At 47.7% G+C, this 25,293-nt stretch overlaps 1 protein-coding gene across 1 annotated transcript in view; it reads left to right on the plus strand.

The window, feature by feature from the left end:
* Positions 1-25,293, plus strand: part of slit3 (slit homolog 3 (Drosophila)) — a 394,481-nt gene that overhangs the window by 242,383 nt on the left and 126,805 nt on the right. The window contains 6 exon segments of the mRNA XM_045724040.2: positions 5,604-5,675; positions 9,382-9,453; positions 10,386-10,457; positions 17,350-17,446; positions 17,448-17,494; positions 18,055-18,218. Coding sequence (XP_045579996.2) covers positions 5,604-5,675; positions 9,382-9,453; positions 10,386-10,457; positions 17,350-17,446; positions 17,448-17,494; positions 18,055-18,218 — 524 coding nt within the window.

The raw sequence follows: 25,293 nt of genomic DNA on the forward strand, positions 1-25,293 counted from the left end.
TTCTCTGCAGATCCTCTCAAGCTCTGTCAGGTTGGATGGGGAGCGTCAATGCACAGGAATTTTCAATTCTCTCCAGAGATGTTCAATCGGGTTCAAGTCCGGGCTCTGGCTGGGCCGCTCAAGGACATTCAGAGACTTGTCCCGAAGCCACTCTGGAGCAGGTTTTCATCAAGGATCTCTCTGTACTTTTCTCTGTTCATCTTTCCCTCGATCCTGACTAGTCTCCCAGTCCCTGCCGCTGAAAAACATCCCCACAACATGATGCTGCCACCACCTTGCTTCACCGTAGGGATGTTGCCCGGTTTCCTGCAGACGTGACGCTTGGCATTCAGGCCAAAGAGTTCAATCTTGGTTTCATCAGACCAGAGAATCTTGTTTCTCATGGTCTGAGTCCTTTAGGGGCCTTTCGGCAAACTCAAACCGCGCTGTCATGTGCCTTTTACTGAGGAGTGGCTTCCGTCTGGCCAGTCTACCATAAAGGCCTGATTGGTGAAGTGCTGGAGAGGTGGTTGTCCTTCTGGAAGGTTCTCCCATCTCCAAAGAGGAACTCGGGGGTTCTTGGTCACCTCCCTGACCAAGGCCCTTCTTCCCTGATTGCTCAGTTTGGCTGGACGACCAGCACTAGGAAGAGTCTTGGTGGTTCTAAACTTCCATTTAAGAATGATGGAGGCCACTGTGTTCTTGTGGACCTTCAATACTGCAGACATTTTTGGTACCCTTCCCAGATCTGTGCCTCGACACAATCCTGTTTCGGAGCCCTATGGACAATTCCTTCGACCTCATGGCTTGGTTTTTGCTCTGACATGCACTGTCAACTGTGGGACCTTATATAGACAGGTGTGTGCCTTTCCAAATCATGTCCAGTCAATTGAATTTACCACAGGTGGACTCCAATCAAGTTGTAGATACATCTCAAGGATGATCAATGGAAACAGGATGCACCTGAGCAAAATGTTGAGTCTCATAGCAACGGGTCTGAATAATTATGTAAATAAGGTGTTTCTGTTTTTTATATGTAATACATTTGCTAAAAGAAATGTAAAACCTGTTATCGCATTGTAATTATGGGGTATTCTGTGTAGATTGATTAATATATATATTTTTATTTAATCCATTATAGAATAAGGCTGTAATGTAACAAAATGCACTGTATATGCAATCATTATCTTCCTTTAGAGTCATTTCCTTACTAGGACCCATTAGCAGACACACACATGCCTCCAGAGAAGGGCCGGGACCATAACAGTATCGCGATACTCCTTAGTATCGTGGCAAGGAAACAAAACACAACGGGGGTTTCACTTCTTTAGGAAAACAGCTCTAATATTGGAAACAAACATCATTATGTTGTCATCCACAGTCACGTCTTTATTTTCCAAGCTATTTCACACAATACTTTACCTACAGCAGGTTTTTAAAGGACCAAAGACTTTGGTCTGCTTCCTGTTTTCATTTTTGCCATGGATAACATATTGCAATACTGGTTTCATCACAACCCTACTGGAGAGTGGACCCAGATATATGGTGGTGCAGTGAGGTAGGGGGACAGAGGGTGGGATTGAGAGATTTGGGGGAGTAGAGAGGAGGACTGAGGTGCTGCAGCAGGTAGCGAAGGGGACAGGCACAGGGGACAGAGGGGTGGGACTAGGAGATACAGTGCCTTGCGAAAGTATTCGGCCCCCTTGAACTTTTCGGCCTTTTGCCACATTTCAGGCTTCAAACATAAAGATATAAAACTGTAATTTTTTGTGAAGAATCAACAACAAGTGGGACACAATTATGAAGTGGAACGAAATTTATTGGATATTTCAAACTTTTTTAACAAATCAAAAACTGAAAAATTGGCCGTGCTAAATTATTCAGCCCCCTTAAGTTAATATTTTGTAGCGCCACCTTTTGCTGCGATTACAGCTGTAAGTCACTTGGGGTATGTCTCTATCAGTTTTGCACATCGAGAGACTGACATTTTTGCCCATTCCTCCTTGCAAAACAGCTCGAGCTCAGTGAGGTTGGATGGAGAGCGTTTGTGAACAGCAGTTTTCAGTATCATGTATCATGGCGGGGGTGTGGGGAGAGGAGTGGGGGGCTGCCGCAGGTCCCATCACTCAGACAGATGACCCTTGCCCAGTAGCTCTGTGGCCGAAGTACTGAGTGGCCTTGCACTACCCTCCCCAGATACCACTACAGACATAAAGCACAGCAGCCCACTTCCATCCTCCATCTCCCAGACAACACAGCCCACTGGGCCAGGTCTCACAATGACTATTAAAACCTACCCAAACTAGAAACCGTGGATAGATGGAAGCATTTGCGCAAAACAAAAAGCGCAAACCACCGCATTTAGCCATGGCAAGGTGACTGGGAATATGGTCGAATACAAACAGTGTACTTATTCCCTCCGTAAGGCAATCAAACAGGCAATGCTTCACTACAATGGCTCAGACATGAGACGTATGTGGCAGGGTCTACAGACAATCACGGGTTACAAAGGGAAAACTAGCCACATCGCAGACATCGAAGTTAAACACCTTCTTTGTCCACTTTGAGGATAACATAGTGCCACCGACGTGGCCCACTCCCAAGGACTGTGGGCTCTCATTCTCCGTGGCCGACGTGAGTAAGACATTTAAGCGTGTTAACCCTCGCAAGGCTGCTGGCCCAGACGGCATCCCTAGCCACATCCTCAGAGCATGCGCAGACCAGCTGACTGTAGTGTTTACAGACATATTCAATCTCTCCCTATCCCAGTCTGCTGTCCCCACTTGCTTCAAGATGTCCACCATTGTTCCTGTACCCAAGAAAGCAAAGGTAACTGAACTAAATGACTATCGCCCCGTAGCACTCACTTCGGTCGTCATGAAGTGCTTTGAGAGACTAGTTAAGGATCACACCCTACACCCACTAAAATTTGCTAACCGTCCCAATAGATCCACAGACGATGCAATCACCATCACATTGCACACTGCCCTATCCCATCTGGACAAGAGGAATACCTAAGTCAGAATGCTGTTAATTGACTATTGCTCAGCCTTCAACACCAGAGTACCCTCCAAGCTCATCATTAAGCTTGGGGCCCTGGGTCTGAACCCCGCTATGTGCAACTGGGTCCTGGACTTCCTGACGGGCCGCCCCCCAAGTGATGAAGGTAGGAAACAACACCTCCACTTCGCTGATCCTCAATACAGGGGCCCCACAAGGATGCGTGCTCAGCCCCCTCCTGTACTCCCTGTTCACCCATGACTGCGTGGCCATGCACGCCTCCAACTCAATCATCAAGTTTGCAGACAACACAACAGTAGTAGGCTTGATTACCAACAATGACGAAACAGCCTACAGGGAGGAGGTGAGGGCCCTGGCGGAGTGGTGTCAGGAAATAACCTCTCCCACAACATCAACAAAACGAAAGAGCTGATTGCGGACTTCAGGGAACAGCAGAGGGACCTCAGTAGGGAAGGTGGAAGATTCAAGTTCCTTGGCGTACACATCACTGACGATCTGAAATGGTCCACCCACACAGAGAGTGTGGTGAAGAAAGCGCAACAGCACCTCAGGAGGCTGAATAAATTTGGCTTGCCCCTAAGACCCTCAGAAACCTACAGGACACCTACAGCACCCGATGTCACAGGAAGGCAAAAAATATAATCAAGTACAACAACCACCAGAGCCACGGCCTGTTCACCCCGCTATCATCCAGAAGGCAAGATCAGTACAGGTGTATCAAAGCGGGGACCGAGAGACTGAAAGATAGCTTTTATCCCAAGGCCATCAGATTGTTCAATAGGCATCACTAGCCGGCTACCACCCAGCTACTTAACCCTGCATCTTAGAGGCTGCTGCCCTATGTACATTGACATGGAATCACTGGTCACTTTAATAATGGAACACAAGTCACTTTAATAATGTTTACATACTGCTTTACTCATCTATAGAATGGAATATATATATATATATATATATAGAATAGAATACAGTATATATATATATATATATATATATATATATACTGTATTCTATTCTGCTGTATTTTAGTTAGGTTGGAGCCATTAAAACTTGTTTTTCAACCACTCCACAAATGTCTTGTTAACAAACTATAGATTTGGCAAGACGGTTAGGACATCTACTTTGTGCATGACACAAGTCATTTTTCCAACAATTGTTTACAGACAGATTATTTCACTTATAGTTCACTGTATCACAATTCCGGTGGGTCAGAAGTTTACATACACTGAGTTGACTGTGCCTAGTTGTAGACCTCCACATGTCTGGTTCATCCTTGGGAGCAATTTCCAAACGCCTGAAGGTACCAGATTTATCTGTACAAACAATAGTACGCAAGTATAAACACCATGGGACCATGCAGCCGTCACCCCGCTCAGGAACGAGATGCATTCTTTGGTGCGAAAAGTGCAAATCAATCCCAGATCAACAGCAAAGGACCTTGTGAAGATGCTGGATGAAAGAGGTACAAAGTATCTATATCCACAGTAAAATGAGTCCTATATCGACATAACCTGAAAGGCCACTCAGCAAGGAAGAAGCCACTGCTCCAAAACCGCCATAAAAAAGACAGACTACAGTTTGCAACTGCACATGGGGACAAAGATCGTACTTTTTGGAGAAATGTCCTCTGGTCTGATGAAAGAAAAATAGAACTGTTTGGCCATAATGACCATCGTTATTTTTGGAGGATAAAGGGGGAGGCTTGCAAGCCGAAGAACACCATCCCAACAGTGAAGCACGGGGGTGGCAGCATCATGTTGTTGGGGTGCTTTGCTGCAGGAGGGCCTGCTTCACTTCACAAAATAGATGGCTTCATGAGGAAGGAACATTATGTGGATATATTGAAGCAACATCTCAAGACATCAGCTTGATGGGTCTTCCAAATGGACAATGACCCCAAGCATACTTCCAAAGTTGTGACAAGAAATCACCCAACTTATTGTGGGAAGCTTGTGGAAGGCTACTCGAAATGTTTGACCCAAGTTAAACAATTTAAAGGCAATGCTACCAAATACTAATTGAGTGTATGTAAACTTCTGACCCACTGGGAAGGTGATGAAATAAAGGAAAGCTGAAATAAATCACTGTCTCCACTATTATTCTGACATTTCACATTCTTAAAATAAAGTGATGATCCTAACTGACTTAAGACAGGGAATATTTACTAGGATTAAATGTCAGGAATTGTGAAAAACTGAGTTTAAATGCATTTGGCCAAGGTGTATGTAAACTTCTGACTTCAACTGTATATATATTTCTTAATTCCATTCTTTTACTTTTAGATGTGTGTATTGTTGTTAATTGTTAGATATTACTGCACTGTTGGAGCTAGGAACGCAAGCATTTCACTACATCCGCAATAACATCTGCTAAATATGTGTATGTGACTAATAACATTTGATTTGAGAAGGAGGTGGAAGAGGAGGAGGAGGCCATGGACATGAACAGACACTTAGACACACACTTTCTCCCTTAAGAGTCATACTGTATATTTAGCTGAAAGACCAGGATAAATGAGAATGTATTTCTCTCTGAAGTAACCTGATGTTTCTCTCTCCCTCTCTCCCCCTATCCCCCTCTCCCTCTTTCCACCTCCCCATCAGTCGTCTGGAACAGAACCTAATCAAGAACATCCCTGCTGGAGCCTTCTCTCCATACAAGAAACTCAAAAGGATGTGAGTCTGTTATATATTCAATTCAATAGGATGTGAGTCTATCTCTTATATATTCAATTCAAAAGATTTGACTGTTATATGTATATTCAATTCAATAGGATGTGAGTCTGTTATATATTCAATGTCGCGTTGTATAAATGATTGGAGACAGGCGCAGGAATTCATATTAAGGGGGTTTAATACTCCACCCAGAATATACAACATGACATGAAAAAGCACGGAGACGAAGCCCAATAATTAATACACAGGACAAGACCCGCAGTACACTACACGGGGCGAGACCTGTAATAACAAATGCACAACAATACACGGGACAAGACCCGTAATAAAAAGTGCACAATACACTCAGCACGAAAGCCAAAATAACAAAGCACAGGTACTCACAGACCAACGTACATGGGAACAGTAATCGACCAGACAATGGTGAATAGAGGGCACATATATACAATTACTAATCAGGGGAATAGGAATCAGGTGTGTGTAACGAGACAGTTCAGTGACACCTAGATGCCGGTGACATAGATCTCCGGAATGAGCAGCAGTACCGGGGGAAACCGTGACCGTACCCCTCCTCTGACACACTGCACTAGCAGCGGGACGACACCGGCCTCGAGGACGACCACAGGAACGTGGTACGGGTCGGTCAGGGCCAGCTGCAGCTGCCGAAGTTGCTTCGTCCTCAGACGGGCCAGTTGCAGCTGCCGAAGTTGTGTCGGACGGGCCAGTTGCAGCTGCCGAAGTTGCGGCGGCATCGGACGGGCCAGTTACAGGGGCGTCGGACAGACCAGTTGAAGCTGCCGAAGCTGCGGCTGTGGACGAGCCAGTTGCAGCTGCCAAAGTTGCGTTGGCGTCGGACGGGACATTCCCGCTGTCTCCATTTAGGGTGGGTTATTCTGTCACGTTGTATAAATTATTGGACACAGGCACAGGAATTCGTAATAGGAGGGTATGATACTCCGCCCAAAATATACAACATGACATGGAAAGGCACGGAGACGAAGCCCAAAACAAACACGTATACAAAAACACAGGGAAACCAATAATAAATACACGGGACGAGACCCGCAATACACTACACGGGGTGAGACCCGATATAACAAATGCACAACAATAAACAGGGCGAGACCCATAATTACAAATGCACAACAATACATGGGGCGAGACCCGTAATAACAAATGCACAACAATACACGGGACAAGACCCGTAATAACAAATGTGGATAGATATGTGTCTCTAATGTGGTAAAACATTTGGCGGGAGATTAGGGAGTGTAGCTCAGTTTCCACCTCATTTTGTGGGCAGTGGGCACATAGCCTGTCTTCTCTCGAGAGCCAGGTCTGCCTATGGCAGCCTCTCTCAATAGCAAGGCTATGCGCACTGAGTACATAGTCTTTATATGGTCAAGGATTTTCTTAATTTGGGGTCAGTTTTCTTAATTTTCTTAATTTGTACTCTCTGTTTAGGGCCAGATAGCATTCCAATTTGCTCGTTTTTTTTGTTTATTCTTTCCAGTGTGTCAAGTAGTCTTTTTGCTTTCTCATAATTTAGTTGTGTCTACATGTGTTTCTATCCTGGGGCTCTGTTGGGTTTCTTTGTGTTTGTAAACAGAGCCCCAGAACCAGCTGTCTGAGGGGGCTCTTCTCTAGGTTAATCTCTCTGTAGGTGAGGGCTTTGTAGTGGAATGTGTGGGCATCACTTCCTTTTAGGTGGTTGTAGAATTTAACAGCTCTTTTCTGGATTTTGATAACTAGTGGATATAGTCATAATTCTGCTCTTCATCCATTGTTTGTGGTTTTGCGTTGTACACTGAATACCTGGGATAGGATAAAGTAATCCTTCTAACCCCCCCCTTAAAAGATTTAGATGCACTATTGTAAAGTGGTTGTTCCACTGGATATTATAAGGTGAATGCACCAATTTGTAAGTCGCTCTGGATAAGAGCATCTGCTAAATGACTTAAATGTAAATGAATATATTTTTGCAGAATTCTGAACGCAGAGTCTCAATTGGGTGTTTGCCCCGTTTAGTCAATTATTGGTTCCTAAGTTAACCCCAGACCTCACAACCATTGGGGGCAATGGGTTCGATAACTGATTGCAGTATTTTTTTAGCCAGATCCTAATTGGGATGTTGAGTTTGATGTTCTTTTTGATGGCATTGTAGGCCCTTCTTGCCTTCTCTCTTAGATTGTTCACAGCCTTGTGGAAGTTACCTGTGGTGCTGATGTTTAGGCTGAGGTAGGTATAATTATGTGTGTGCTCTAGGGTGTCTAGAACTCCATTATTTTTGTCTCACTGAGATTCACTGTCAGGGCCCAAGTCTGACAGAATCTGTACAAAGGATCTAGGTGTTGCCATAGGCCCTTCTTGGTTGGGGACAGAAGCACCAGATCATCTGAAAACAGTAGACATTTGAGTGCAGTAGGGTGAGGCTGCATGCTGCAGACTGTTCTAGTGCCCTCGTCAATTCCTTGATATACTGTATGTTGAAGAGGGTGGGGCTCAAGCTGCATCCTTGTCTCACCCCATGACCATCTGTGTGTTTATTGCCAATTTTAACTGCACCGTTGTTGTTTGTGTACATTGATTTTATAATGTCATATGTTTTTCCCCCAAACACTGCTTTCCATCAGTTTGTATAGCAGACCCTCATGCCAAAATCAAATGAGAAGACTTTGCTTTTGTTTTGTTTGTTTGTCAATAAGGGTGTGCAGGGTGAATATGTGGTCTGCCATACGGTATTTCGGTAAGAAGACAATTTAACATTTGATTCCATGGTAATTATTAGGGTCAAATTTGTATCCACTTTTGTGGATTGGGGTGATAAGTCCTTGGTTCCAAATATTGGGGAAGATGCCAGAGCTAAGGATTATGTAAAATAGTTTAAGTATAGCCATTTGGAATTTGTGGTCTGTATATTGTATCATTTCATTTAGGATACCATCAACACCACAGCCTTTTGGGGTTGGAGGGTTTGTATTTTATCCTGTAGCTCATCAAATGTAATTGTAAAATCCAGTGGGTTCTGGTAGTCTTTAATAGTTGATTCTAAGATCATGTATATGTTTTTGCTGTTTGTTCTTTGTTATAAGGCCAAAAAGATTGGAGAAGTGGTTTATCCGTTTTGGATATATAACTCTTCGTGTTGTTGTTTGTTTAGAGTTTTCCAATTTTCCCAGAAGTGGTTAGATTCTATGGATTCTTCAATTACATTGAGCTGATTTCTGACGTCCTGTTCCTTCTTTTTCCGTAGTGTATTTCTGTATTGTTTTAGTGATTCATCATAGTGAAGGAGTTGGCTCAGGTTTTATGGGTCTCTATGTTTTTGGTTAGATAGGTTTCTCAATTTCTTTCTTAAGTTTTTGCATTCTTCATCAAACCATTTGCCATTGTTGTTCATTTTCATAGGTTGTCTGCTTGAAACTTTTAGATTCTATAGGGAAGCTGAGAGGTCAAATATACTGTTTAGGTTTTCTACTGCCAAGGTTACACCTTCACTATTACAGTGGAACGTTTTGTCCGGGAAGTTGTCTAAAAGGGATTTAATTATTTTTCACACTACTTTCATTCCATCTGTAGTCTTTCTTAATATTATTCAGTTCCTTTGACTTTGATGCTTCATGATTGTGTATTGCTCTGTTCAAGTAGACTGTGATTTTGGTGTGATCTTTAGCTCTCTCTCTCTCTCTCTCCAATGTTCTTCCAGTGACCTGAGCAAGAATCAAGTCTCTGACATTGCTGCTGACGCCTTCACTGGTTTACGCTCCCTGACTTCACTGTAAGTGAATATGCTGCTGCATCTTAACACACACACACACACACACCACACACACACACACACACACACACACACACACACACACACACACACACACACACACACACACACACACACACACACACACACACACACACACACACACACACAGTGTAGAAATAAATAAAGATGTCTTCAGTCTCACTGGCAGGGATATTCATTGCAAACAAGATAATTAGAGTCTGGTGGTGGTGGCACGGTGCTCCTCCATGACAGCTGACTCTAAGATGGTAGGACAGCCAGGTGGAGCATGGCAAAGCAAATTAGAACCCAGTGTCTAACAGCACAACACAGTGGTTAGGCTAGACATTGTACAAATAGCCATGTGATGGTGGGAGCTTAACAAAAGGTTCCTTTTAAATCACTGTAAGGATGTGACAAAGACGCCGCCCGACGGACAGCAGCGGACACACAAGCCTCTGCATATTAATATAGCCAATCAGCAGACAGGACAGGGGGTTCATCTTCCTATGTCTGTGGTCTGCATCCAAAATGGCACCCTATTCCCTACTAAGTGCCCTATGGGCCCTGGTCAAAATAAGTGCACTACATAGGGAATAGGCAGCCATTTGGTAAACAGACTGTGTGTCTGGAGGCCTGACGCCAATAACAGCACCGGGCTGAAAGAGACTTAATTTGCTCAGGATGTCATGAAATATAAGTGTACATGTCATGTACTGTCAGGCTGGGAATGGGAGTACAGGGAGAAACTGATAGTACACATGTAGAATTACAGGCGCAAGCACACACACACACACACACACACACACACACACACACACACACATACACACACACACACACACACACACACGCACACACACATGCACACACACTGATCCATCCTTGTTGTGATCATCTGCAATGTCTGCACTATGTATTTGTCTCTACAGGGTCCTGTACGGGAACAAGATAGCTGAGATTCCTAAAGGATTGTTTGATGGGCTTGTCTCTCTGCAGCTGCTGTAAGTACACAGGGTCTCCCTTTGGAAAATGTGGCACCAGACAAGTGACCGGAAAGATGTTTATTTATTAGACGCTTGAGAAATGTACCAGCCGTCCGTATGCATTGGGTGTGTAACCCTTTAGGGCCCACCCACGCAGCCAGCACCATCAATAAACGAGAGATATTGGCCAAATGAGCCACATTTACATCTCCTTAAAAACAACCTAGAACAAATGACCAAAACACTATTGGTTGTGTTTCTATGTGTAGCAGAACGTTGGAGGCTTATTGGTTTTTACTTTCCTGATACTGTAATTCTCCACCTCACGGCTCAGCTGAGATTCCTAAGGGACCGTTTCACTTGTCTCTCTGCAACTACTGTCAGTACTACTGATGTATAATATTGTGTATTTCAGTAAGTACACATGTTTTTTCAAGTGTGAACTTACTATCTTTGTGTGTGTATGTGTGTGTGTGTTTGTGTGTTGCACGAAGATAATTCACTCTGGCAAAGGGTTACGATGCAGAGCACATAGAGAAGCAATAGTTAATGTTGTGCTTCATAAAACCAGTCAATCACAGGGAAGCAGAGAGAGTCGAACCTCAAACCCCTTTTAGAGTGTAAAATGGACCATTTGGGCCGATGTGAGGCAGTCAGAGGGAGAAGAGGGGATGAAACAATGCTTTTATTGTTCCTTTCGCCGGAGAGGGAGCGCCTTACGCGACGTCATTAACATTTAAATTGGACCTGATTACAAAGCAGATCTCTCACACCTAGTTTTATTGATGTAGACATGGAAACGTAGCTCAAACATAATGACTGTGTTTAATGGTCTAATTTAAGGAAATCTGCTGCTTTTTAATGCTGCTGGCTGTTTGTGCTGGTTGAATCACACACACACACACACACACACACACACACACACTACACACACACACACACACACACACACACACACACTGCAATGATTTGGAGGATGGATGGGGAATGAGTGATGGAGAAATTGGTTCCTTTCTCTTCCTGGAATGTCAGCAAGTGTTTCCAGTAAAGTGGACATCAGCGTATTATAAACACACAGCAGTACAGCCCACTGCCTGCCTGGCTGGCTAGCATGGCTGGTATGGCTGGCTGGTATGGCTGGTATGGCTGGTATGGCTGGCTGGTATGGCTGGCTGGTATGGCTGGTATGGCTGGCTGGCATGGCTGGCATGGCTGGTATGGCTGGCTAGCATGGCTGGTATGGCTGGCTGGTATGGCTGGTATGGCTGGTATGGCTGGCTGGTATGGCTGGCTGGTATGGCTGGTATGGCTGGCATGGCTGGCATGGCTGGCATGGCTGGTATGGCTGGTATGGGTGGCATGTCTGGCATGTCTGGTAAGGGTGGCATGGCTGGTATGGCTGGTATGGCTCTCATGGCTGGTATTGGTGGCATGGCTGGTATGGCTGGTAATGCAGGTATGGCTGGTATGGTTGGCTGATATGGCTGGCTGGTATGGCTGGTAATGCAGGTATGGCTGGTATGGTTGGCTGTTATTGCTGGCTGGCTGGTATGGCGGGTAATGCAGGTATGGTTGGCTGGTAATGCAGGTATGGTTGGTATGGTTGGCTGGTATGGCTGGCTGGCTGGCTGGCTGGTATGGCTGGTATGGCTGGTATGGCTGGCTGGTATGGCTGGTATGGCTGGCTGGTATGGCTGGCTGGTATGGCTGGTATGGCTGGCTGGTATGGGTGGCATGTCTGGCATGGCTGGTAAGGGTGGCATGGCTGGCATGGCTGGCATGGCTGGTATGGGTGGCATGGCTGGCATGGCTGTTATAGCTCTCATGGCTGGTATTGGTGGTATGGCTGGTATGGTTGGCTGATATGGCTGGCTGGTATGGCTGGTAATGCAGGTATGGCTGGTATGGTTGGCTGTTATTGCTGGCTGGCTGGTATGGCGGGTAATGCAGGTATGGTTGGCTGGTATGGCTGGTAATGCAGGTATGGTTGGTATGGTTGGCTGGTATGGCTGGCTGGCTGGCTGGTATGGCTGGTATGGCTGGCTGGTATGGCTGGTATGGCTGGCTGGTATGGCTGGCTGGTATGGCTGGTATGGCTGGCTGGTATGGCTGGTATGGCTGGCATGGCTGGCATGGCTGGCATGGCTGGTATGGCTGGTAATGCAGGTATGGCTGGTGTGGTTGGCTGATATGGCTGGCTGGTATGGCTGGTAATGCAGGTATGGCTGGTATGGTTGGCTGTTATTGCTGGCTGGCTGGTATGGTGGGTAATGCAGGTATGGTTGGCTGGTATGTCTGGTAATGCAGGTATGGTTGGTATGGTTGGCTGGTATGGCTGGCTGGCTGGCTGGCTGGTATGGTTGCTATGGCAGGTATGGTTGGTGTGGCTGGTATGGCTGGTAATGCAGGTATGGTTGGTATGGTTGGCTGGTATGGCTGGTATGGCTGGCTGGCTGGTATGGCTGGTAATGCAGGTATTGTTGGCTGGTAATGCAGGTATGGTTGGTATGGTTGGCTGGTATGGCTGGTATGGCAGGTATGGTTGGTATGGCTGGCTGGCTGGTATGGCTGGTAATGCAGTTATGGTTGGTATGGTTGGCTGGTATGGCTGGTATGGCAGGTATGGTTGGTATGCCTGGCTGGCTGGTATGGCTGGTAATGCAGGTATGGTTGGCTGGTAGTGCAGGTATGATTGGTATGGTTGGCTGGTATGACTGGTATGGCAGGTATGGTTGGTATGGCTGGTATGGCTGGCTGGCTGGTATGGCTGGTAATGCAGGTATGGTTGGCTGGTATGGCTGGCTGGCTGGTATGGTTGGTATGGCTGGTATGGCTGGCTGGCTGGCTGGCTGGCTGGTAATGCAGGTATGGTTGGCTGGTATGGCTGGTAATGCAGGTATGGTTGGTATGATTGGCTGGTATGGCTGGCTGGCTGGTATGGCTGGCTAGTATGGTTGGTAATGCAGGTATGGTTGGTTGGTATGGCTGGCATAGCTGGTATGGCTGGCATGGCTGGTATGGCTGGCATGACTGGTATGCCTGCCTGCCTGGCTGGCTGGTATGGCTGGTGTGGCTGGCATGGCTGGTATGGCTGGTATGGCTGGCTGGCTGGTATGACTGGCTGGTATGGCTGGCTGGCTGGTATGGCTGGTATGGCAGGCTTGTATGGCTGGCTGGTATGGCTGGAATGGCTGGCTGATATGGCTGGCTGGTATGGCTGGAATGGCTGGCTGGTATGGCTGGCTGGTATGACTGGCTGTTATGGCTGGGTGGTATGGCTGGCTGGTATGGCTGGCTGGTATGGCTGGCTGGTATGGTTGGTATGACTGGCTGGTATGGCTTGCTGGTATGGTTGGTATGGCTGGCTGGTATGGTTGGTATGACTGGCTGGTATGGCTTGCTGGTATGGTTGGTATGGCTGGCTGGTATGGCTGGCTGGTATGGCTGGTCTTGCTGGCTGGTATGGCTCAGTGCTCCACTCTGAATATCTTGTCATCGACGCTAAGGATTTAAATGACCTGCTACGTTTATGGAAGTACTTTAAGGCCCTGGAATGGATAGGCCTGTTCTTAAAGAAGTTTGTTCCGATCCCAAAAACACATGGGAAATCTTCCTTGTTTTTCTTTCTTTCTTCGTTTTTTTCTCTGTTTAGTTTCCAATCCCTCCCAAACGTAATTAGTTCTCCCTGTGAGCATCCTAATAATGTGTGTATTTTCTCTGCAGTAAACCCTCATTAGAAAGCCTCTCAATAATTGAACTAACGCGACTCAGTGTTAGTCAACTGTCAGGCAGGCTAAGAGAGAGGAGAGGGAGGGAGGGAGGGAGGGAGGGAGGGAGGGAGGGAGGGAGGGAGGGAGGGAGGGAGGGAGGGAGGGAGGGAGGGAGGGAGGGAGGGAGGAGGAGAGAGAGAGAGAGAGAGGAGAGGGAGGGAGGGAGGGAGAAAGAGAGAGCGAGGAGCGGGAGGGAGGGAGGGAGGGAGGGAGAAGGAGAGAGAGAGTGAGAGAGAGAGAGGAGAGAGAGGGAGGGAGAAGGAGAGAGAGAGGGAGAGAGAGAGAGAGGAGAGAGAGGGAGGGAGAAGGAGAGAGAGAGGGAGAGAGGAGAGAGAGAGGAGAGAAGGAGAGAGAGAGAGAGAGGGGAGGGAGAAGGAGAGAGAGGGGGAGAGAGAGAGGAGGGAGGGAGGGAGGGAGGGAGGGAGGGAGGGAGGGAGGGAGGGAGGGAGGAAAAGGAGAGAGAGAGAGGAGAGAGAGGGAGGGAGAAGGAGAGAGAGAGGGGGAGAGAGAGAGAGGGGAGAGAGAGGGGAGAAGGAGAGAGAGGGAGGGAGAAGGAGAGAGAGGGGGAGAGAGAGAGAGAGAGAGAGAGAGAGAGGAGAGAGAGAGAGGAGAAGGAGAGAGAGGGGAGGGAGAGGGAGAGAGAGAGAGGGAGAAGGAGAGAAAGAGAGAGGGAGAGGGTAGAGGAGAGAGCGGGAGGGAGAAGGAGAGAGAGAGAGAGATAGAGAGAGACCAGATTGGTCTAGTGGTGGTAATGTCACAGCAGAGCTCACAGAACCAAGGCCACCACCTAACAACATGACTGCATTAGCTAATGGACAGAATGGGGGGGAGGATAGCTACAGATGTAGGATCTTAATGTAATCACACCAAAACAGTAAAACTTGTAGTGTATTTTAAGTTTAAAAACGCTTCTGAAGTTTGTAATTTCCACTTAGAAATTTCAGAGTTGATATTTCCTTATGAAAAATCTATCAACACCTACTGTACACAGATGTCCATTAACTCTAATCCACATAATAATTCACATTTCCTGTTTCTGCAGGATTCTTTTCCTGCTGTAGCAAACTGGCTCAAATTAAGATCCTACATCTGTATGGACAAATTAATAGAAATACTACAACAGGTATCCCCGTTCAAGGGAGATGAATTCACCTTTCAGCAGGACAATGACCTAAATAAAACACAAGGCCAAATCTACACTGGAGTTGCTTACCAAGAAGACAGTGAAGGTCCCTGAATGGCCAAGCTACAGTTTTGACTTAGATCTGCTTGATTTAAGCAGATTGAAGTAAAAACTATTCACAAAGCTATACACTGTGTCGCAGTGCGAAATTCAAACATTGCAGATTGTAAAATAAATGTTTGATGGAACAGCATGCTAATCAGCTGCCAATACATTGTTTTGAATATATAACTGTCCAGTATAGCCTAGCTGAACCTGCATGAACAGTCCTCGGCTCTCCCAGCTTGGATAGAAAGTTGTTGGGCGTAAAACCAATCTATTAATGTCAAGTAAAATAGTCAGTCCACCCTCAAAACACTAGCTTACTACGGATTGTTTCATTATGCAGTGTACTATCTATAGCTATATACCGTATTTTGGTGCTATTTAGGAACTTTTTCGAAAAATTACATCAAATAGCCAACAATGATGAAAAAGTAGTCGGATAAATTCAGCAACTATTTATTGTTGAAAGGGGTTTGTCTGGCTAATAGCCTACACAAATGGGCTGCAATATTCAAGATAAATTAAATCGAAATGAAATCCAACTTGAGAGACTCCCCGGCCCCTGGTCTCCTGAAGTACTCCCTCTTTGTGTGCAAATGTTTTCACCATGGCCTGTAGGTCCAGGTTGCAGGCCCCACTGTTTTCTGCACTGAGTATTGCCAACCCAGACTTTCCTGAGACATTGTGCATTTTATGTCCGTCAAGCTGTACACAATGTAAACTTAGTTTTGAATGCTTTATGTCGAGATACACCAGAGATAAGGGACTGTTGATATTGTGATCACACAACTCAAACGCCGGTTCACCAGTATGAACCAAATCACAAACCAATTTTTTTCTTCAAACCCTCAAGAACTGTTGTCTGCTAGGTAGTGAGAGTCTTAATTAAAGATGGTGCAGAACTTCTGTATTTGAAGCACAACTCCCTTCTGCCCATTTTCCCTGATGTTGCTATGGCAATCAAGCTGTTTTTACCATCCCTGTAACTGTCGCTTCTGCAGAGAGATCGTTTTCTAAACTAAAACTCACAAAGAAGTACCTGAGAAGCATTAGGCTCTCGCTCTGATATGCGCTTTTGAACACCCGATAAGCATCACTCGTTGTACCTAGCCTTGACCGCAACGTTTGTTCACTGATATCCCCTCATTCTTTCAATCAGTTAATAATTTATTTGTAACTTTTTTTCACATTCCTGAAGCCCAAGAAATTAACACTTAGCTCTAGTACATAAGGAAATGAAAAAGGCTTATGAATGACTCTTAGGAGGGTTACTGTCAAAATAAATAAAATAATAAATAAAAAATAGACATGGATGACAGGCGCATGGGCTACCAGAGGTCGTGCCCCCGGGGGTATCCGTTACTCCAGTGGGAAAGACCTGGAAATGGTTGTCTAGCAATGATCAACAACCAATTTGACAGAGCTTGAAGAATTTAGAAAATAATAACGTACAAATTGCACAATCAAGGTGCGGAAACCTCTCAGAAATTTATCCAGAAAGACGCACAGCTGTAATCCCTACCAAAGGTGATTCTAACATGTATTGACTCAGGGGGTTGAATAATTATCTAATCAAGATATACACTATTAGTCTTTTATTTTCCATGAATTGTTTGCACATTTTTGAATTTGTCTTCCACTTTGGCATTACAGAGTATTTTGTATAGATCGTTGATAAAAAAAGGACAACGAAATCAATTTTAATCACACTTTGTAACGTAACAAAAGGTGGGAAAAGTAAAGGGGTGTGAATACTTTCTGAATGATCTGTAGGCTCCTGCTCCTCTGAGCCATTCATGCTTGCACAAGGTTACTTATAAAGGCAATAGGGTGCCATTTGCCACGCAGACCAGTGGTCAGGCTCCAGTAGATTTCCGAACCTGCTGTTGTTATGTTTGTCTCGTTCTTTTAGTCTACTGAATGCTAACAAGATCAACTGTCTGAGGGTGAACACCTTCCAGGACCAGCAGAGCCTCAGCCTGCTGTCTCTGTATGACAACAAGCTGCAGGACCATCAGCAAGGGCCTGTTCGCCCCGCTCCGCTCCATCAAGACCCTGTGAGTAGCCACACAGAGACACACACCGCTCCATCAAAACACACACACACACACACACACACACACACACACACACACACACACACACACACACACACACACACACACAGGGTTTCTATTCAGTCTATGTAAGCAGAGGACTAAGAAGAGAAAACCAAGATATACGACCTCGGATAATATCAGAGAGGCGTCTATTTTGGAAGCTTGTTTTTCTGTTTTTTTAGGCCGCTGGAAGCCCCAGGGTACATCATGCTACTTATCTACAGTGTATTTGTTGTGTGAGCGTCTAGCTCATATTTTTTTCACAGAAGCGTATAAATATTTCTCATACAAATACGTTTTCTCATGCATCTGTTATGATGATGATATGTGGCATATTTCACACCTGCATGACTCATTCACAGTCTTCCCACCTCTCTCTCTCTCTTTCTCTCTGCATATCTCTCTCCATCTCTCTCTCTTGCTTTCTCTCCATCTCTCCCTCTCTCACTGTATCCCTCCATCTCTCTGTCCCTCCCTCCCTCCCTCCATCTCCCTCTCTCTAATCATCTCTCCTCCAGCCACCTGGCTCAGAACCCCTTCATGTGTGACTGCCATCTGAAGTGGCTGGCTGACTACCTGTTTGACAACCCCATTGAGACCAGCGGAGCCCGCTGTAGCCACCCACGTCGCCTTGCCAACAAACGCATCAGCCAGGTCAAGGGCAAGAAGTTCCGCTGCACAGGTAGGCACAGGCACACACACACACACACACACACACACACACACACGATGATTACCATTCCTTGTGAGTACAGTGCATATCTATAGACTCCTTTCAATTATCAGAGCAACCAGCAGCCTTTGGCTCCTCAGCACCGTGTGACAAGCGCCCACTGTAGTACAGAGGTAGTGTCTCTCCAGCAGTTGTGCCGTGTCCGTCTGTGTCTCCCCCTCCTGCTTTACTCTCCTGAGGCATCTGATCTAATGCATTGTGACATGTTGATGGCTCCAAGTCTCCATAGCCCCTCCGTCCACAATTCCTCCATAATCATGTGGCACTTGATTACGTGGTGAGGGCTGTGCATCTGAGGCAGTCACAGTCAGACATGGAGCACAGACCAGAGACACATTCCTGCACTGCATTCTATCTCTCTCCTCTGCCTCTTTCTCTCTGTTTCTCCTCCCCCCTACCACTCTTTCTCTCTGTTTCTCCTCCCCCTACCACTCTTTCTCCCTGTTTCTCCTCCCCCTACCACTCTTTCTCTCTTTCTCCTCCCCTACCACTCTTTCTCCCTGTTTCTCCTCCCCCCTACCACTCTTTCTCTCTGTTTCTCCTCCCCCTACCACTCTTTCTCTCTGTTTCTCCTCCCCCTACCACTCTTTCTCTCTGTTTCTCCTCCCCCACCACTCTTTCTCTCTGTTTCTCCTCCCCCCTACCACTCTTTCTCTCTGTTTCTCCTCCCCCTACCACTCTTTCTCCCTGTTTCTCCTCCCCTACCACTCTTTCTCTCTGTTTCTCCTCCCCCTACCACTCTTTCTCTCTGTTTCTCCTCCCCTACCACTCTTTCTCTCTGTTTCTCCTCCCCCACCACTCTTTCTCTCTGTTTCTCCTCCCCCACCACACTTTCTTCTGTTTCTCCTCCCCTACCACTCTTTCTCTCTGTTTCTCCTCCCCCTACCACTCTTTCTCTCTGTTTCTCCTCCCCCCTACCACTCTTTCTCTCTGTTTCTCCTCCCCCCTACCACTCTTTCTCTCTGTTTCTCCTCCCCCCTCCTCACTCTTTCTCTCTGTTTCTCCTCCCCCCTACCACTCTTTCTCTCTGTTTCTCCTCCCCCCTACCACTCTTTCTCTCTGTTTCTCCTCCCCCCTACCACTCTTTCTCTCTGTTTCTCCTCCCCCCTACCACTCTTTCTCTCTGTTTCTCCTCCCCCCTACCACTCTTTCTCTCTGTTTCTCCTCCCCCCTACCACTCTTTCTCTCTGTTTCTCCTCCCCCCTACCACTCTTTCTCTCTGTTTCTCCTCCCCCCTACCACTCTTTCTCTCTGTTTCTCCTCCCCCCTACCACTCTTTCTCTCTGTTTCTCCTCCCCCCTACCACTCTTTCTCTCTGTTTCTCCTCCCCCCTACCACTCTTTCTCTCTGTTTCTCCTCCCCCCTACCACTCTTTCTCTCTGTTTCTCCTCCCCCTACCACTCTTTCTCTCTGTTTCTCCTCCCCCCTACCACTCTTTCTCTCTGTTTCTCCTCCCCCCTACCACTCTTTCTCTCTGTTTCTCCTCCCCCCTACCACTCTTTCTCTCTGTTTCTCCTCCCCCCTACCACTCTTTCTCTCTGTTTCTCCTCCCCCCTACCACTCTTTCTCTCTGTTTCTCCTCCCCCCTACCACTCTTTCTCTCTGTTTCTCCTCCCCCTACCACTCTTTCTCTCTGTTTCTCCTCCCCCCTACCACTCTTTCTCTCTGTTTCTCCTCCCCCTACCACTCTTTCTCTCTGTTTCTCCTCCCCCTACCACTCTTTCTCTCTGTTTCTCCTCCCCCTACCACTCTTTCTCTCTGTTTCTCCTCCCCCCTACCACTCTTTCTCCCTGTTTCTCCTCCCCCCTACCACTCTTTCTCTCTGTTTCTCCTCCCCCCTACCACTCTTTCTCTCTGTTTCTCCTCCCCCCTACCACTCTTTCTCTCTGTTTCTCCTCCCCCCTACCACTCTTTCTCTCTGTTTCTCCTCCCCCCTACCACTCTTTCTCTCTGTTTCTCCTCCCCCCTACCACTCTTTCTCTCTGTTTCTCCTCCCCCCTACCACTCTTTCTCTCTGTTTCTCCTCCCCCTACCACTCTTTCTCTCTGTTTCTCCTCCCCCTACCACTCTTTCTCTCTGTTTCTCCTCCCCCTACCACTCTTTCTCTCTGTTTCTCCTCCCCCCTACCACTCTTTCTCTCTGTTTCTCCTCCCCCTCCTCTGCCTCTTTCTCTCTGTTTCTCCTCCCCCCTACCACTCTTTCTCCCTGTTTCTCCTCCCCCCTACCACTCTTTCTCTCTGTTTCTCATCCCCCTACCACTCTTTCTCTCTGTTTCTCCTCCCCCCTACCACTCTTTCTCTCTGTTTCTCCTCCCCCCACCACTCTTTCTCTCTGTTTCTCCTCCCCCCTACCACTCTTTCTCTCTGTTTCTCCTCCCCCCTACCACTCTTTCCCTGTTTCTCCTCCCCCTACCACTCTTTCTCTCTGTTTCTCCTCCCCCCTACCACTCTTTCTCTCTGTTTCTCCTCCCCCCTACCACTCTTTCTCTCTGTTTCTCCTCCCCCCTACCACTCTTTCTCTCTGTTTCTCCTCCCCCTACCACTCTTTCTCTCTGTTTCTCCTCCCCCCTACCACTCTTTCTCTCTGTTTCTCCTCCCCCTACCACTCTTTCTCTCTGTTTCTCCTCCCCCCTACCACTCTTTCTCTCTGTTTCTCCTCCCCCCTACCACTCTTTCTCTCTGTTTCTCCTCCCCCCTACCACTCTTTCTCTCTGTTTCTCCTCCCCCTACCACTCTTTCTCTCTGTTTCTCCTCCCCCCTACCACTCTTTCTCTCTGTTTCTCCTCCCCCTACCACTCTTTCTCTCTGTTTCTCCTCCCCCTACCACTCTTTCTCTCTGTTTCTCCTCCCCCTACCACTCTTTCTCCCTGTTTCTCCTCCCCCCTACCACTCTTTCTCTCTGTTTCTCCTCCCCCCTACCACTCTTTCTCTCTGTTTCTCCTCCCCCCTACCACTCTTTCTCTCTGTTTCTCCTCCCCCCTCCTCTGCCTCTTTCTCTCTGTTTCTCCTCCCCCCTACCACTCTTTCTCTCTGTTTCTCCTCCCCCCTACCACTCTTTCTCTCTGTTTCTCATCCCCCTACCACTCTTTCTCTCTGTTTCTCCTCCCCCCTACCACTCTTTCTCTCTGTTTCTCCTCCCCCCTACCACTCTTTCTCTCTGTTTCTCCTCCCCCCTACCACTCTTTCTCTCTGTTTCTCCTCCCCCCTACCACTCTTTCTCTCTGTTTCTCTCCCCCCTACCACTCTTTCTCTCTGTTTCTCCTCCCCCTACCACTCTTTCTCTCTGTTTCTCCTCCCCCCTACCACTCTTTCTCTCTGTTTCTCCTCCCCCCTACCACTCTTTCTCTCTGTTTCTCCTCCCCCCTACCACTCTTTCTCTCTGTTTCTCCTCCCCCCTACCACTCTTTCTCTCTGTTTCTCCTCCCCCCTACCACTCTTTCTCTCTGTTTCTCCTCCCCCCTACCACTCTTTCTCTCTGTTTCTCCTCCCCCCTACCACTCTTTCTCTCTGTTTCTCCTCCCCCTACCACTCTTTCTCTCTGTTTCTCCTCCCCCCTACCACTCTTTCTCTCTGTTTCTCCTCCCCCTACCACTCTTTCTCTCTGTTTCTCCTCCCCCCTACCACTCTTTCTCTCTGTTTCTCCTCCCCCCTACCACTCTTTCTCTCTGTTTCTCCTCCCCCCTACCACTCTTTCTCTCTGTTTCTCCTCCCCCCTACCACTCTTTCTCTCTGTTTCTCCTCCCCCCTACCACTCTTTCTCTCTGTTTCTCCTCCCCCCTACCACTCTTTCTCTCTGTTTCTCCTCCCCCCTACCACTCTTTCTCTCTGTTTCTCCTCCCCCCTACCACTCTTTCTCTCTGTTTCTCCTCCCCCTACCACTCTTTCTCTCTGTTTCTCCTCCCCCCTACCACTCTTTCTCTCTGTTTCTCCTCCCCCCTACCACTCTTTCTCTCTGTTTCTCCTCCCCCCTACCACTCTTTCTCTCTGTTTCTCCTCCCCCTACCACTCTTTCTCTCTGTTTCTCCTCCCCCCTACCACTCTTTCTCTCTGTTTCTCCTCCCCCCTACCACTCTTTCTCTCTGTTTCTCCTCCCCCCTACCACTCTTTCTCTCTGTTTCTCCTCCCCCTACCACTCTTTCTCTCTGTTTCTCCTCCCCCCTACCACTCTTTCTCTCTGTTTCTCCTCCCCCCTACCACTCTTTCTCTCTGTTTCTCCTCCCCCCTCCTCTGCCTCTTTCTCTCTGTTTCTCCTCCCCCCTACCACTCTTTCTCTCTGTTTCTCCTCCCCCCTACCACTCTTTCTCTCTGTTTCTCTCCCCCCTACCACTCTTTCTCTCTGTTTCTCCTCCCCCCTACCACTCTTTCTCTCTGTTTCTCCTCCCCCCTACCACTCTTTCTCTCTGTTTCTCCTCCCCCCTACCACTCTTTCTCTCTGTTTCTCCTCCCCCCTACCACTCTTTCTCTCTGTTTCTCCTCCCCCTACCACTCTTTCTCTCTGTTTCTCCTCCCCCCTACCACTCTTTCTCTCTGTTTCTCCTCCCCCTACCACTCTTTCTCTCTGTTTCTCCTCCCCCCTACCACTCTTTCTCTCTGTTTCTCCTCCCCCCTACCACTCTTTCTCTCTGTTTCTCCTCCCCCCTACCACTCTTTCTCTCTGTTTCTCCTCCCCCCTACCACTCTTTCTCTCTGTTTCTCCTCCCCCCTACCACTCTTTCTCTCTGTTTCTCCTCCCCCCTACCACTCTTTCTCTCTGTTTCTCCTCCCCCCTACCACTCTTTCTCTCTGTTTCTCCTCCCCCCTACCACTCTTTCTCTCTGTTTCTCCTCCCCCCTACCACTCTTTCTCTCTGTTTCTCCTCCCCCTACCACTCTTTCTCTCTGTTTCTCCTCCCCCCTACCACTCTTTCTCTCTGTTTCTCCTCCCCCTACCACTCTTTCTCTCTGTTTCTCCTCCCCCCTACCACTCTTTCTCTCTGTTTCTCCTCCCCCCTACCACTCTTTCTCTCTGTTTCTCCTCCCCCCTACCACTCTTTCTCTCTGTTTCTCCTCCCCCCTACCACTCTTTCTCTCTGTTTCTCCTCCCCCCTACCACTCTTTCTCTCTGTTTCTCCTCCCCCCTACCACTCTTTCTCTCTGTTTCTCCTCCCCCCTACCACTCTTTCTCTCTGTTTCTCCTCCCCCTACCACTCTTTCTCTCTGTTTCTCCTCCCCCCTACCACTCTTTCTCTCTGTTTCTCCTCCCCCTACCACTCTTTCTCTCTGTTTCTCCTCCCCCTACCACTCTTTCTCTCTGTTTCTCCTCCCCCCTACCACTCTTTCTCTCTGTTTCTCCTCCCCCCTACCACTCTTTCTCTCTGTTTCTCCTCCCCCCTACCACTCTTTCTCTCTGTTTCTCCTCCCCCTACCACTCTTTCTCTCTGTTTCTCCTCCCCCCTACCACTCTTTCTCTCTGTTTCTCCTCCCCCCTACCACTCTTTCTCTCTGTTTCTCCTCCCCCCTACCACTCTTTCTCTCTGTTTCTCCTCCCCCCTACCACTCTTTCTCTCTGTTTCTCCTCCCCCCTACCACTCTTTCTCTCTGTTTCTCCTCCCCCCTACCACTCTTTCTCTCTGTTTCTCCTCCCCCCTACCACTCTTTCTCTCTGTTTCTCCTCCCCCCTACCACTCTTTCTCTCTGTTTCTCCTCCCCCCTACCACTCTTTCTCTCTGTTTCTCCTCCCCCCTACCACTCTTTCTCTCTGTTTCTCCTCCCCCCTACCACTCTTTCTCTCTGTTTCTCCTCCCCCCTACCACTCTTTCTCTCTGTTTCTCCTCCCCCCTACCACTCTTTCTCTCTGTTTCTCCTCCCCCCTACCACTCTTTCTCTCTGTTTCTCCTCCCCCCTACCACTCTTTCTCTCTGTTTCTCCTCCCCCCTACCACTCTTTCTCTCTGTTTCTCCTCCCCCCTACCACTCTTTCTCTCTGTTTCTCCTCCCCCTACCACTCTTTCTCTCTGTTTCTCCTCCCCCCTACCACTCTTTCTCTCTGTTTCTCCTCCCCCCTACCACTCTTTCTCTCTGTTTCTCCTCCCCCCTACCACTCTTTCTCTCTGTTTCTCCTCCCCCCTACCACTCTTTCTCTCTGTTTCTCCTCCCCCCTACCACTCTTTCTCTCTGTTTCTCCTCCCCCCTACCACTCTTTCTCTCTGTTTCTCCTCCCCCCTACCACTCTTTCTCTCTGTTTCTCCTCCCCCCTACCACTCTTTCTCTCTGTTTCTCCTCCCCCCTACCACTCTTTCTCTCTGTTTCTCCTCCCCCCTACCACTCTTTCTCTCTGTTTCTCCTCCCCCCTACCACTCTTTCTCTCTGTTTCTCCTCCCCCCTACCACTCTTTCTCTCTGTTTCTCCTCCCCCCTACCACTCTTTCTCTCTGTTTCTCCTCCCCCCTACCACTCTTTCTCTCTGTTTCTCCTCCCCCCTACCACTCTTTCTCTCTGTTTCTCCTCCCCCCTACCACTCTTTCTCTCTGTTTCTCCTCCCCCCTACCACTCTTTCTCTCTGTTTCTCCTCCCCCCTACCACTCTTTCTCTCTGTTTCTCCTCCCCCCTACCACTCTTTCTCTCTGTTTCTCCTCCCCCCTACCACTCTTTCTCTCTGTTTCTCCTCCCCCCTACCACTCTTTCTCTCTGTTTCTCCTCCCCCCTACCACTCTTTCTCTCTGTTTCTCCTCCCCCCTACCACTCTTTCTCTCTGTTTCTCCTCCCCCCTACCACTCTTTCTCTCTGTTTCTCCTCCCCCCTACCACTCTTTCTCTCTGTTTCTCCTCCCCCCTACCACTCTTTCTCTCTGTTTCTCCTCCCCCCTACCACTCTTTCTCTCTGTTTCTCCTCCCCCCTACCACTCTTTCTCTCTGTTTCTCCTCCCCCCTACCACTCTTTCTCTCTGTTTCTCCTCCCCCCTACCACTCTTTCTCTCTGTTTCTCCTCCCCCCTACCACTCTTTCTCTCTGTTTCTCCTCCCCCTACCACTCTTTCTCTCTGTTTCTCCT

Source organism: Salmo salar, chromosome 09 (genome assembly GCF_965601325.2).
Source record: "Salmo salar chromosome 09, fSalSal1, whole genome shotgun sequence".
Taxonomy (NCBI): domain Eukaryota; kingdom Metazoa; phylum Chordata; class Actinopteri; order Salmoniformes; family Salmonidae; genus Salmo; species Salmo salar.